This window comes from Mercenaria mercenaria, chromosome 1 (genome assembly GCF_021730395.1).
Source record: "Mercenaria mercenaria strain notata chromosome 1, MADL_Memer_1, whole genome shotgun sequence".
Classification (NCBI taxonomy): Eukaryota; Metazoa; Mollusca; class Bivalvia; order Venerida; family Veneridae; genus Mercenaria; species Mercenaria mercenaria.
The window spans coordinates 49,814,312-49,828,740 of record NC_069361.1 but is presented as its reverse complement, the minus strand read 5'-3'; the positions used below and the strand labels follow the sequence as shown (position 1 = coordinate 49,828,740).

At 33.4% G+C, this 14,429-nt stretch overlaps 1 protein-coding gene across 1 annotated transcript in view; it reads right to left on the bottom strand.

The window, feature by feature from the left end:
- Positions 1–592: 592 nt before the first annotated feature.
- The window catches only part of LOC128558240 (uncharacterized), a 43,833-nt gene continuing 29,996 nt past the window's right edge, over positions 593–14,429 (bottom strand). Inside the window, exons 3-4 of the mRNA XM_053547128.1 lie at positions 2,156–2,265; positions 593–1,196 (exon numbers count right to left, since the gene is read on the bottom strand). Coding sequence (XP_053403103.1) covers positions 1,120–1,196; positions 2,156–2,265 — 187 coding nt within the window. The 3' untranslated portion in view covers positions 593–1,119. The remainder of the gene's footprint in view (positions 1,197–2,155; positions 2,266–14,429) is intronic.

Here is a 14,429-nt window from a genome sequence, read left to right as displayed (position 1 = left end):
CGCATTGTATATTACTCCTAATGGTTTAGTCAAACAGCATCTAATCGTTGAATCTGAATTCGTCTAACATGAAAATTAAACAGAATATAAAACATATATTTACCGGATAAGGGTCCACATTTTAAGACTGAGTGCCTTTAAAACCTCATTTATCTTAAAATTTATGCATTTGCAATTAAATTTCAACGTTTCAAATGAATAGGTTTAACGAATTTTTCTTATATGGTTCAGCCTTATTTCTTCATAATTTGCATTCTTTTCTGAAGGGGATCGGGGCAACTTCTGCGGGTTATTCTAAGTACCCAGTAAAAACAGGACAGTTCTGTTCACCATGACATGTACAAGATGTTGTTCCTTTAACAAATATTTCTGTGGTTCCACGGTATATACTGCTAAACCTAAAAGAAGTCACAGGACTGAATGATGGACAAAGGGACGAGAAAAATGTTACCCCTCTTCATATGAGATGGACATGCAAATTTTACATATTATTAGTTCGGGTACCACTTTATTGCAACAGATTTTGTGATATGAATATGTTATAAACCTGTAAATTCTTTTCATGTTATCACATTTAGTAAAAAATTGTAAATGTAATAATACAGCAGTTTATTTTCAACAAAAATTGTTATATAGCTGTGAAGGAATTAAATGATACTCTTCTCTGACAAATTCTGAATTTTTAATCATATTTTTTTTTCATCTAAATATCATCGCAAGACTTTCACCCTGTAAAGTACAACTAACGTTACAAATAAAATAAAAAAGGTTTGAAAATGTAAAATGTATTGCAGTAAAACTATGTAGCATAATGCGTTTAATTTGCAAAACAAACGAAATACAATTAAATATAGCAAGAAGTAAACGTAAACAGGAAGTTGATAAACCGAAAACAATTATAAACATTTGTGAATATATAATATATTAGATGCATTATATATTTTGTTTTTCACATATGACAAACAGTTTCGTTTTCGTCATGCATGGTTGCTCGAATGAAACAATGATTTGTAACACAAAGCTTTGCAAACAGGTTTAGTGAAAACAAAACAAAACAAATGAATAGAATACATACAAAAACAAATGTTCTTTCAGCATCATTAAATTAGTGTTTTTTGATTAGTGATAGTTGACTGCACCATCAACTGCCAGTTGTCCATAAACTATATCTGTCGTTGGCATACCTTTCATTTGAGCTGAAATTAGTAAATGCAAAATGTTTTTACAAAATTCATAGAAATGTTATAGTCATTATCTTATATTTAAAAGAAAATTGAAATAGAACTATATTTATACACAGGGAAGGATATTGCCAGTATTTTTCATTATGTCTTCTGTGATCCTAAATTTTCAGGATGGATATGATAGACTGAATATATACAATAATGACGGCGTATTTTTGTGCTAAATAGGAACATAAGCGTAGTGTACATCACTCAGGTCGGATATCCACAAACATATATAAACAGGCGAATTTTACACTGAAACATGTAAGTGGAAGGTTCGCTGTTTTCAATATGCCTCTGTTAGGAGTAATTGCATTGTTAAGTCTGTTTTTAAACTATGAGATCACTAAAACTTTCGAAGAGCAAACAACAACCTGTACAAATTAAACATGTCTTAGCCAAACCCTGCATTAAGAAGACATTGGCCTTAAGTAGTCACTCAACTTACTTCCCTATTTCCCTATTTGGCTTTCTGTTCTAATTTAAGCTTGTCTTAACACAAATTTTCCCTAAGCGGGTTGATGGTGTTGCAGCTTTGGCTTGTTTATCGACACAGTTTTGGCAGAGGGTAAAATTCAAGAACAAAGTTCAATCAAAAAACTTTGTTCACTTTAATGTGAAGTGTTGTTTTGCTTTCAATTTTGATGATACAGTTTGCTTGTAAAATGTATTGATTTGACGTTATTTTATAGAAATTATCCATAATAGATATTGCTATGGAAAAGCAGGGAGGCAGCTCTTTTCATTGAAGAATGTGTTTGAACTAACTGGAATGAAAATAGTTTTCAACTTCAAACAATATTTCTACGCAAAATACAAATTATTAAAAAACAGTCGGAAAACCAGCTTGCTAGTCAATAATGCAAAACTATTTGCCTTCGTCTTTGATTGCTGACCCACCAATTGCTCAGTAAGTGTTTAAAGTATACCTTTTTTTATCTGTGCTCTAGACTTCAAGCAGTAACATAATACTGCTACTAACATTGCGACAAGGGTTATTGAACCTATTATGATGCCAATTATCATGCCAACTCGTAAACTGAAATAGAAACATGATACTAAAATTCAATACCATCAAATTTCAGTATCATAACCGGAAGAAAATAACTTCAATTTTTCATTATAAAGAAAGTATTTGTATTAGGGTAATTCTGCACGTCCTGATGAAAACAAATCTACCATGTAGAAATCTAAAAATATATTAAAAATAACTTAGACAACTCGGCTCAATAATGTATAGTGTCACGTGCTGAATGTTGTACCGGACTTGATTGAAACTTTGGACGTAAAACACGATTACATTGTGAGAACCTTCAGAAGTATAACAATTTTGTAACTTTTTTTCACAGAAAGAAATTGTTCTTCAGTCATTATGTAGATTTTAATACATTTTTTCATGACCGTGATGAAACATACATATATGGTCTATAATAAGGTGAAATACAATGTACAGGTAAAGAGCTTGGTATTGAAATACATGTTTACGATAAAAGAGATCAACGCTCAAGAAGCTGATTTGAAGACGTAATTTGGAATAATATAACGTGTCAAAAATTTAAAGATCATATTATATTCTCTCGAAAGACAGGATAGTCGCTGTAAAAATCTTCACTCGCAAGTTGCCTTTTATCAATGAAATGATCTTCCCTCCGTACATTGGACCCAGGCTTTTTTCTATTTTATCCGGATATTAATTTTACGCCATTTCCAAACATCATCAAACCTACATATCTACCGTAATTAAGATATTTCACCTTGTGCATATCAGATGTTTTCGCGAGTAATGTAGCCATGAATAACGCTGTACTGATCTGGTGATCGTGTGTTTAAAGAAATACCTATCATGATAATGAACACATGTTAAGGCTGCATGCCATTTTCCATGGCTACTTTCCAATTGATAATTTTACCTGTTGTATTATATTATCTACTTGTTCAGCGTTAACAAGGATGGTGCTGTGTACACGTTACTGTTGTTCGTGTCAACAAACATGTAAGGTTTGAAAATAATAACAATATTTTTTGACGATTAACAATGTTTGATACTGTGACAGGAAAGGCCGTACCGGCGACAGTAACCATCAGAACAAATCAACACCCTTTACAATATTTACAAATTTATTTACATCAGATGATTATTAACAATGCATAGATGATATGAAAAAAAAAAACTGATTATAAGAAAACAAAAAAAAAATCAAAGTTCAGTATCTCCGGATACAAAAGATCTTACAGTTCCATTCTAAAGTGACGTGTCACAGTTCTTTAATTTAATTGCGAACTTTAAGTAGCACAAACAATATCAAAACGTATCTTGAAATAAAGTCCCTTTAAACCGTGAATACGTTGATTCCGTATTGGCTCCCTATGGTGGTAGGTGATTGCATCCCTGAGCTGACTTCAGAGGATAACAAAAATCATCGTCTTTGCGGTTTACGGCACAACCATGGGACGTAAGCTCTGCGCTGGGAATATCACATCCAGGCGAGTGAAGACAAGTGAACCTCGGGCATTGTACTTCCGGGTTATGACATCACCAGGAAAATCGTCTGGCGGAAGAAGCTAAAATATATAACATATGGTAAGCACCATAGCAAAACAAATAAGTCAGGGCATATAACTGCTCCTTTGGGTACACCATACCTCCGTAGGCTCCCATAAATAATACGTGCTACTTATACAAAACATATGTGCTACTAAGTTCAGACGTCACATGATTAAAATGCGTCACTAATTACTTCCATTATTACAAAAATTACTTACTTAAAAGACTAAAGTTAAAGTATGAAAAAGATATGAAAAGTATATGATGAAACATTACAGATACGGACATATGATAAACTGCAGCTATTATTTACAACTACAAATTAACAAAATTCAATATAAATCAAACGTTATATCATAGTATCATAGTTGGCATCCATATAATATCTAATGCCATACAACAAAACGGACATTGTATGTATATGCTATAGACTGGCACAATATTTCAAATTACAATAATATATTACATACATGGTACTAGACTTGCCATATAGATTTAGACATTACAGTGCAATACAATATCGGCGTTCCATAACAACGAAATGTTTGACATATGTTTTGAAACGGTGCTTTACAATTATCATGTTACAAATTTCAGTACAAGTCTTACATTTTATATAAACGAAACATTTTAGATTCCTCTTTCCAAATAATTTACAAAAGTCTGAAAAATTTAATAAATTATCCTGACATACCGAAACTAGCTAAAATCACATGCGTAAAAGTAAATGTTACAGAATTCTGTAGAATGCACAAAAATTTACCAAATAAAAATCGTAATGCAAAAATCATACAAAAATCTAACAAATAAATTTCTTACCTCGATCGAGCATAAATTTCTAGCAAGAGAATAATTCAGACATAGATTCGTCTATAATGTCGGAAGGTGGTGTGCGCAAGGCATATCTAGTCCAGTCTATTTAAAGGGTAATGTCCCGCCAAATACTAAATTTCATGGGATTCACGGCCTATGCGTAAACTCTTGACTATTTATATTTCCACGGGATTCACGATATAGCCGGGGAATCTAACTACTTTGGCGCGGATTGAAATTGACAATTTGAGGCCCATTATAGTGGTTTTGGGGATACAAAAATAAATTACTGAAGTTTATAAAATATCAACTTTCTTGTTACTGAACCGAATTTAATGAAATTTACATGGAAATTTAAGTTATGAAATACAGAAAAACATGAGAGGTATTTTATGCGTGAAATCTGACATTTACCTCAATAACTCAAAAATTTACAAAAAGATGATGCAATACCTGCATTTACATTACAGATAAAATAAGGCCCGTATGTCCATTTGTGACAGATACACAGAATGAAATGCAGCGTTCCATATATAATATCTATAAAACAGAACAATTTCAGTGGAAACGGTGCCTCTTGGTTACTACAAATGTATTGAACCCTATATGTTTGTTAGTATAATTGGAATAAACTGACAGTGAAGATTAACCATATCTGATTCCCTATATATGCATAATATATAGAAGAGGTTTGTTTGTTTCAATATAGGAAAATGTAAGATATTTTGTTCAGAAGTGAAAGATAATTTTGTATAGCGAAAATACAACATTTCCTTTTATTTCAAGTTTTGACTAGTTTGGCCCATTGTATAGTTTTTTACAAGTAAAAATATATTTGATATTTTCCCTGTGAAATAAATGATATTCTAACATGTCAATAATTTACTAATAAACGTAACAAATACATGACTGTTACATAATTCGCCGATCCAAAGTTTGGTTCTACATTAATTTGTATTCATCAAACATGTGTTAAGCGGGCTGATAAATCAAAAATCAAAAAAAGAAAAAAAAATATAGGATTTATTTCAGATGTAGAGATAGACCCTAAAATTTTCAATGATAGTTATACATTAAAGAAAGTCTGGAAAAATTTTTCCAAGTCCTTGACATAACGAAAAATGATTTCACAAATGTGAAGTTTATAATAGGTTTGTTAATATCAATAACAGACTTTTTAATTTTTAGTTTAAAGTTGTGATCCACAAAGAATGACAACTCTTGCCTTGAGCTTGTACTTATAAGCAGAGAAATCTTTTAATTTACTTCCTTTGCAATTACACAACTGAGTGGAAAACGAAAACTGTTTTAGACACAATATTAAACTTTTTTACACAGCACAAACATTTAGGATTAAATCATTTGTGTTTGATTTACCCTTCAGAACATGGTTCCTATGATTCTGTCAACTTACATAAAATTATGGTAAAAAAATAACTTTTAACAAGCCAATAATAAAATGAAATGCCAGTAAGTGATTAATAGTGCAGATAATACAGTTTTGCTAATATCAAAATGTCACATTAGAAGCACTTTTGTTATACAGAACACCTGGTAGGATTAGTAAAGGTGCAATTATATTGAACTCTATTTCCTATGCCTATCAGATGTCACTTACAGGTAAGCCAATTAAGAAATGAACGAGATATAAGAAAAAATACATAATACAGAATAACGTTCTCTGTTATCTAAGTAATACTATTTGTAAATTGATATTGACGGTCTTGCTATTTTATGCAAGGCAATCGAAGAAAATGAGGGTCAGAGAGTCGTATCAGTGTCAAACTAGAAAACGAATAATAGTAAAACAGCAATTTTTGAACATTTACAAAAGATGATAGGTCAGGGTAGATTTCTCGGTACACAACACCACAAACACAGCCTCAGAGCATCGGCCCACTACGAATCGAAGCTGTAACTGAAAAAATTACAGATGGGTTGCTTCTAAAATCCAACAAGTACATTTTGATTTTATGTAAAGTATAACGAATGGAGAGTGAGGGGAAGGGTGTAGAAAAAGGGGAATTGGTTGAAGGGGAAAATGAAACAAGGATGAATTTTCAAAAGCGTATGCAACTTTCCATAATCGCAGTTATCCTACAACGTTAACCACAGCAACGCAGTTAGAATTGGAGATTAACACAACCTCAGAGCATCGGCCCACCACAACGAATCGAAGCTGTAACTGAAAAATATTTACAGATGGGTTGCTTCTAAAATCCAACAAGTACATTTTGATTTCATGTAAAATATAAAGAATGGAGAGTGAGGGGAAGGGTGTAAAAAAATGGGAATGGGTTGAAGGGGAAAATGAAACAAGGATGACTTTTCAAAAGCGAATGCAACTTTCTATAATCGCAGTTATCCTACAACGTTTACCACAGCAACGCAGTTAGAATTGGAGATTAAATATTGACCAATGTCTTGATAAGTAGAACTGTAATGCAAATAAGGTAAAATAAACTTTTAAAAAAGTCTTAAAAACATAATTCAAAAATCATATCAGACATATGTTTTGCATTCCGTCTTAAATGCTACATTTAAACAACTAAATATGATTGTTAAATTGCTTTAAAATTTTCTAGTTTAAAATTCTAGGTATTATCTCTGCAAAATAACGTCTTCTCTCAATCTATCATAAAGACGAATGCGTTTAGATGCAAAATATATTACTAGACAGGGCCGTAGCTGGAAGATTTAGACCGTTACGCCAGATATGAGTGCATAGCTACGAACCAGGTAGAGATGTTGCGAGTTTGGGTGTAGGTGAGGAAGGTTTTTTTTAATCTCTTAGTGCACTGGATTTTGGGGCTTCCCCTAGTAAACGTTCAAAATCTTCGACATAACATGTGTTTACATACTTATTATATTTTGTTAGTTACATTTTACCAAATTTTTACAAAGATAATCATTTACATTCATACATTATCACGCCGCACATGCTTAGTGGTAGGATTGTCTAAAATTGCAACTGGATTGCCCAAGATGTTTTGATGAATACAACAATATGTCATGAAGACTCCAATGTATCTTCAACCTGTATATTGTGCGTTTAAATAGTTTGTTCGCTCTGACAAGTTACTTGACCCGTACAAGTGTTCATTGATAATTTTATCAAAGACCTTAAAATGTTCAATATAGATTTCGCCGATTCTTCCTAGACTAACTTTGATACAACGATAAATAACAAAGTGAATTTTCGTTCAGTGTTTAATTTAATGCATGACTACTTAATCAGCCAAAACTATTTTTTGAAAAATGTAAATACCCACACGTTGCAAATATTTCCAATTTATTTTCTCACGCGGAACGAAACTTTTTCCTGTTGTAATTTACGAAAACAAAATTGCCGCCAAAGGCAAATTAACACTGCGTAAATTGCTAAATGGTATTTCGGTGAGCAGATTTGGATAAAGGTAGATATTCTTAATGTTTATCCTCAAAGTATCTCCAGTATCACGCGAAGAATGTTATATTTAGCGCAACATTTTTTAAATCGAGACATCGGCCGATTGTTTAGTTCTCCTGCTGCTCTTCTGATTTACCAACAAAACTAATGTCATTAGAAACTTTAACATCAGAGTGGGACATTTGTTTTGTTTTTATGCAAACAAATTCTTCGACATCGAGCTTGAAATACATAGTCTTACACTGGTATTTTTCGTAGAAGAAAAGTGCTAGGTCATTGCTGTAGGAACTTGCATGCACATTACATTGCTAGGTATAATGAGGCACCGACACAAATTTAGGTCATAAGGGGATTTTCTAGCTTTGATGTCAGAGGAAGAGCGCAGGTGCCCTGGGTATTTTATTTCATTGCTGGTGGCCATCTAGGTAGAAAAACCGACCTTAAGTAAGCCAGCTGGATGGCTTCTTCATATAATATGCACAATATCATTTTAGCTCTCCTAAGCAATGATCAGGTGAGTTCATGTGATCGCTCGGTGTCCAGCGTCCGTCATGTTTCTTGATAATATCTAGGTCGATTTCAAATATGGGACATTTTTCGTCGACAACTAGGTCACTGGGTCAAATCAAAGAAAAACCTTGTGTATACGATAGAGCCTGTAGTTTTCAATTGAGCTTCAAGAAATTAGGTCAGAATGATTGTCTTGATACTATTTAGGTCGAGTTTGAATACGGTATAATTTTGGGTCAAAGCCTAGGTCACCAGGTGAAATCAAAGAAAAGCATTTTGTATGTATTATTCAACTGATCTTCGTACAATCTAGTTCGAATGATTGCCTTAATAAAATCTAGGTAGAGTTAGGATATTGGTCATTTAGGTAAAAATCTAAGGCATTATGTCAAATAAAAGAAAAACATTGTGTATGCCATACGTGCATTTTTCAATAGATCTTCATAAAACTCAGTCAGAATGATTGGCTTTATAAAGTAGGTCGCTATGTCAAATCAAAGAAAAAACCTTGTGTATACAATAGAGGCTGCATTTTTCAATAGATCTTTATAAATATTATTTATGCAATTAGTAAGAATAATTTCCTAGATGAAATCGACAGCAATGTATATTGAGTTGGAAAATAGGTCATCTGGAGCCAAACACTGGGTCACTAGGTCAAATCAAAAATAAACATTGTGTATGCGATAGACGAGATCTTTATAGGATTTAGTCAGAATGTTTGTAGGTTGAGTTCGAATATAAGTTCTCTGGAGTCTAAAAGTTGGTCACTAGGTCAAGTCTAGGAAAAACTTGTGTAAGCGATAAAGGCTGTATTTTTCAATTGATCTTCATACAATTTGGTTTGATTGCCTTGATGAAATCTAAGTCAAGTCTGATTATGGGACATCTGGGGTTAAAAAGAGACCACATTTTTTGTCAAATCCTAATGAAAATTGGCCAGAACATTTGTTTCCATTAAATTACTAGGTGAAATATGTTTACACTGTTACGGTTTGTTTCTCAGGTAAGTGACCTAGGGCTATCTTGGACCTCCTGTTTGACTGTGTCGCAGCTTGGTGTTTGTGGCTGAATGATTCTCCTGAAGTGGAGCTCTAAATCTAAAACATCTAATTAGTATAAATGTATATTTATCACTGGCTTTATGTTTTGTATAAATGATATATATTTATACTTTGTTTGCAATAAACATACATTCTACCTGATTATAAACCGTTTGCTTAGTAGTGTTAATTGTATTTTTTTGTCATAGGATGTATGTGCCGCCAGAACGGGAATCGAACCCAGGGCCTAGAAATAATGTTCCAATGCTCGTCCGTCTACATATTTCCTCCCAATTTTCGTATTCAAGTACTATGCCTTGACATTTACAATGTACATATCAAACATATTAGCCATACTTTTCAAATGTAAATTTTATATCTAAGTGTATCTTTGATATATGGTTTGAGCTCGTATCCGATTGTATCTTTGCATGTTTGAAACCCGCATAAGGTGTCTATTTTCAAAAAAAATAAGCCATCAAGCTAGCTTTGTGAACAATTCATGATTTGTTTTCTAGGTACTATTTCATTGCTAATGTAAGGTCCGAAGGTGACATTCGGAATCCTCCTCCTAACAATAAACACTGTTTAAATCTGGATAGTTATTTTAAGACACAAGATCACCAACTTCAAAAATACTACTTGAATGTTTACATTTAATTGATCATCCTATGCTAAACCTTTTCTGAATGGCATTAATTTAGTTCATTGTCAGAATGTTGATTTTAAGTTTGCAACTTGCACAATTTCTTCTATAGAAATCTTTAACGATGGGATGCCCACTATACACGTGCGTAATCAAGACAATACGATGCGGTTGTGAAACCATTGCAAGTACAGTTAAAAATATAAATATTTGAAATAATCAATATAGTATTACTGACACTAGTTGTTATGTCCGTACGCACTGATCACTTTTGCGCTATAAGTTACAACAGATTTGAATTCGAAAATGAAAATTGATGATCGATAGATCTACAAACTGCAAATATGATAACAGTAAGACCAGCTTTTACCTTCGCTTCATGTTCGCAAGCAGTATATGGTTTAGAAAGAGCAAAAATTTAAATAGATATATCTATCGAGCCCTTCCCTGGCTGCCTAGTGTGTTCCTTTTTCTGTTCGTTTTATCCTCGTTGTCATTTTTTCTACTAGTGCGGCCTCCCATTTTTTACAGGCCAATTTCTGTGTCTCTTTCAGAAATGGTGAAATATATTTACCCTAAAGAGTTACAACTTAACAAGGCTAATACTTCAGATTTAGAAGCGTCATTTCTGGATCTAAATTTAAAAATTGTGTATAATAATCTAGAAACGAAAATATATGATAAAAGGGACGATTTTAATTTTGGAATTGTCAACTTTCCCCATCTTGATGGAGATGTCCCTCGAGCAACATCATGCGGTGTCTATATTTCACAGCTTATTCGTTTTGCAAGAGCTCTTCATATTACCAAGAAATTGTTACAACAGGGTTACCGTTATCATAAGCTACGGAAAGCTTTTAGTAAATTTTACTATAGATCGTCTGAACTATTAGAAAAATACAATACGCCCCTTAAAACACTTTTAAAACTTTGACTTACACACCCGGAATACTATAAATTCGGAAACATGCCCCTATTTTCAACAGGTTGTTTGTGTTGTTTTTTCTGTCTTGTATTGTGTGTTGCGTATGTTTTCTTGTTTGTTGTAAGCGTTTTTCCTCCGCCCTACTCCCCCTTTTGCCCTCTCCTTTCCCTTGCATTTACGCTACTTTTTGCATCCCATCCACTTTACTTTTTAGTAAGTTTTCGTGGCTCCTCTTTATTTTGGCAGCCGAATCCCAAGACAGTACTTGATTGTTTTTTTCCTACTTGTGTGGGTGCGTTTGTAAGCTTGTGAGTCTATAACGGTGCCCTACTGTTTTCTTATATGTTGCTTGTTCGTTTTTCTATGTAATTCAGTTGATCGTCGTTGCTTGTTTGTCTTTGGTACATGAGTGTCTGCGCTATTGTGGTTTACGTTTAAGTGCGACTGTTTTTAAAGAACATGGCATTCCCTTGTATATTTGTCCTTGTTCAACTTTCCCATTCGGATTCCTCCCCCACCCCGACCCCATTTCGCCCCTTACCATTTCCTTCCCCTTTATCAATATTTAGCTTATATTAGTATGTACTTGTTGGATGTTTGAAGCAACCCGTCTGAAATATTTTTCCATTTCAGCTTCTTTTTGTTGTGGGTCTACTATGTAAATGCGTGGCTATAGGGCTGTGTTTTTGGTGCTCTGTGCTTCCGAGAAATCTACCCTTACCTATTATATTTTGATTTGTTTGCTGTGCTCATGCTTCCAGGAAATTTGCACTTACCTTGTATGTTTTTCTATATTCACGAGTATTGAAAAACATTTATCAGTCTAATCATGTCAAAACGAAATTCTAATCTCATACAAATGATGAACTTTAAATAGGTATATCTTTTAGGCTTTATATCTTTATTCCATGTGTTAGCATTTTACGCTGAAATTGAATTAATCGTGTATGCCAATGTACTTCCCTTAAAAATTATTTCTAAGTGATATAGAAGTGTTCTTACCTACAAACAATACAGTCAAACACAACTCGCTCGAGTGAAATTACCATAGCTCGGAACTCGATCACTCGAGCATACCACTTGGTCCCTGTGTATAAATTTACTCTTTGCTGCTTCTAGAAAACTCGAGCAGTTGAAATTGTTCCAACCTTCGGTGGTCAAAATGTATTTGTTAATAAAACTTTTCACACACCGTAGGAATTGCGTGGTCTATTCCACGACAACCCTAAATGTTTGTTTGTCAGTATCTTTAATCTGATGATGAGATGAATTATTCATAAGAAGTTGAAAAAAGTTCTTTTGATCAAATACCGATCAAATACTGATGACATAAAACTTCTTGTCTGTGGGATCGAGAAGAATGTTATGAGATCTTATTATTTTAATAAGAAGGTGCTTGCATGCAAATAAAGGAAATAATATCCTTTTCATAAAATTGAGACAATAATTTTGATATGCACTTGTTGATAAAAATACAAAAAGTCCTTGTTGTCCTTCACATGTGCCATTTACAAAATTCGCATTGAAACTTCTATCATAGATAACGATTGTAATATGGTCTTCTTTTTTTCTGAAAATGTCACAAGTATTTTATTTTTTCGTATTATTGTTAACTCTGCAAATGGTCGTCGGTAAAACAATTTTCTTCTTATATTGGTCAATGTTCGGGTCGTTCGAAACAATTGATAGCTCCAGCATTTTGCTCATGCCCTGGCGACCTCGAGCGAGCGGTGTTTTACTATAATTACAGATGTATCAGTTCAATTCCAAGACAAATTCACAATATCAAGGGCTTCTATCTACAGTCTAGATGATACCCATCGAATGTTTGCCTGTTTTGTGTGGTTTTGTTTTCCTGTGCGTTATCATGTTTAACGGTATAACATATTATAGTTACAATTTTTACGGACACTGATTTGTTGCTTAAAACCGTCTCTCTTTCATTTTCTGTATTTAATAAAATAACCTGGTTTTGTGGAATAATTTTAGTACCGGTTATGCCTCACAAAGCCGATACTTGTTCAAAGATAGTAGTGCAAATACATGCTACCGCCCATGCCCACTAGCACCGCGTTGAGCAGAACTGAACATTTACGCATGCTAAAAGTAAAAAGAGGAACAATTCAGAGTATCCGTCAATGTGATCATACAGCGGTGCACATGGAAACTTAAATGATACAGTTGCGTGTCACAAAAAGCGGCTTGTGGTTCCCAGTTCAAAAATGGGTTTGCGCTGAATGAGAAAACAATAGGCAAAACTAAACAAACTTAGAAACTGCCAAAAGACAAACAGCAGACATCATATCCAATGGGTGATTATACAATAAACAAAACTTTGAAAGCTGGAGTTTCGGAGCCACCAAGGCCGAAGTAATCGTGTTGAGAAACGTCATTAACGTCTTGCTGAATGAGCTGATAACATCAAAATGTAACAGTACTAATTGAATGTACGGGGAGATATTGGTAGCCACGATGAAGCTGCAGGTCAGATTTTGTTATTGAAACGCAGCTTTTGGTTGGTTGAAGAAAAGTGTTGGGAGGACCGTAGGAGTCTGACACGTAAGCTGATTAGATAAAGAGGTTATGTTTACAATCACAGAATCCGTGTCAAAATCAAGCAATGCATTGTTGACTGAATGCTTCACTCTTATTTCTCTCTTTGAAATAGCATTTTGCCTCTAGATGCTATTCAACTAAGGGGGTTGTTTGTCTGGAAAAAAATGTAAGAAAATTGATCGGATAGGCCTATATAGAATTGTTATATTTATGTGTCTTAAATGCTGTCTTACTGAAAAAAAAATGATGTCGTCGGAGGTCCAATATTCGTCCCTGCCCTTGCATTCATTCCCATTTTGTTTTAACTCCCGTCTCGCGAGATTTTGATGATGCGCGCACATAAAATTGTTGATTTCATTAAAACTAAACATTTTTCACTAATTCCAAATAGTATGTTATAAAAATGTCCCTGGAAACAAAGAAATAATTGATTTCAGACATTTTTTTTCCAAGTGGAAACCTGAAATAGATAATATACTTTTTTTAATTTCAGCCTTGACGGTCAAAAATAGTGAACAAAATATTGTATTCAATTTTTTTCTATAAGTTTTAAGTAAAAACATGTTAAAATCATGAATGTCCCAATGTTTTTCACGAGGAGCATGTTTTAAGCTAGAGAAATTCTCAAACTGTCTATTTTTACATAAAAATTTTATGAAGTTCCTAACTGGTGGTTATTTTTAAATGCGATTTTTGGCTCATAATAAGCAGTTCAATTAAATGAAAAATAAAACAACAATTAGAATGAAAAAATTC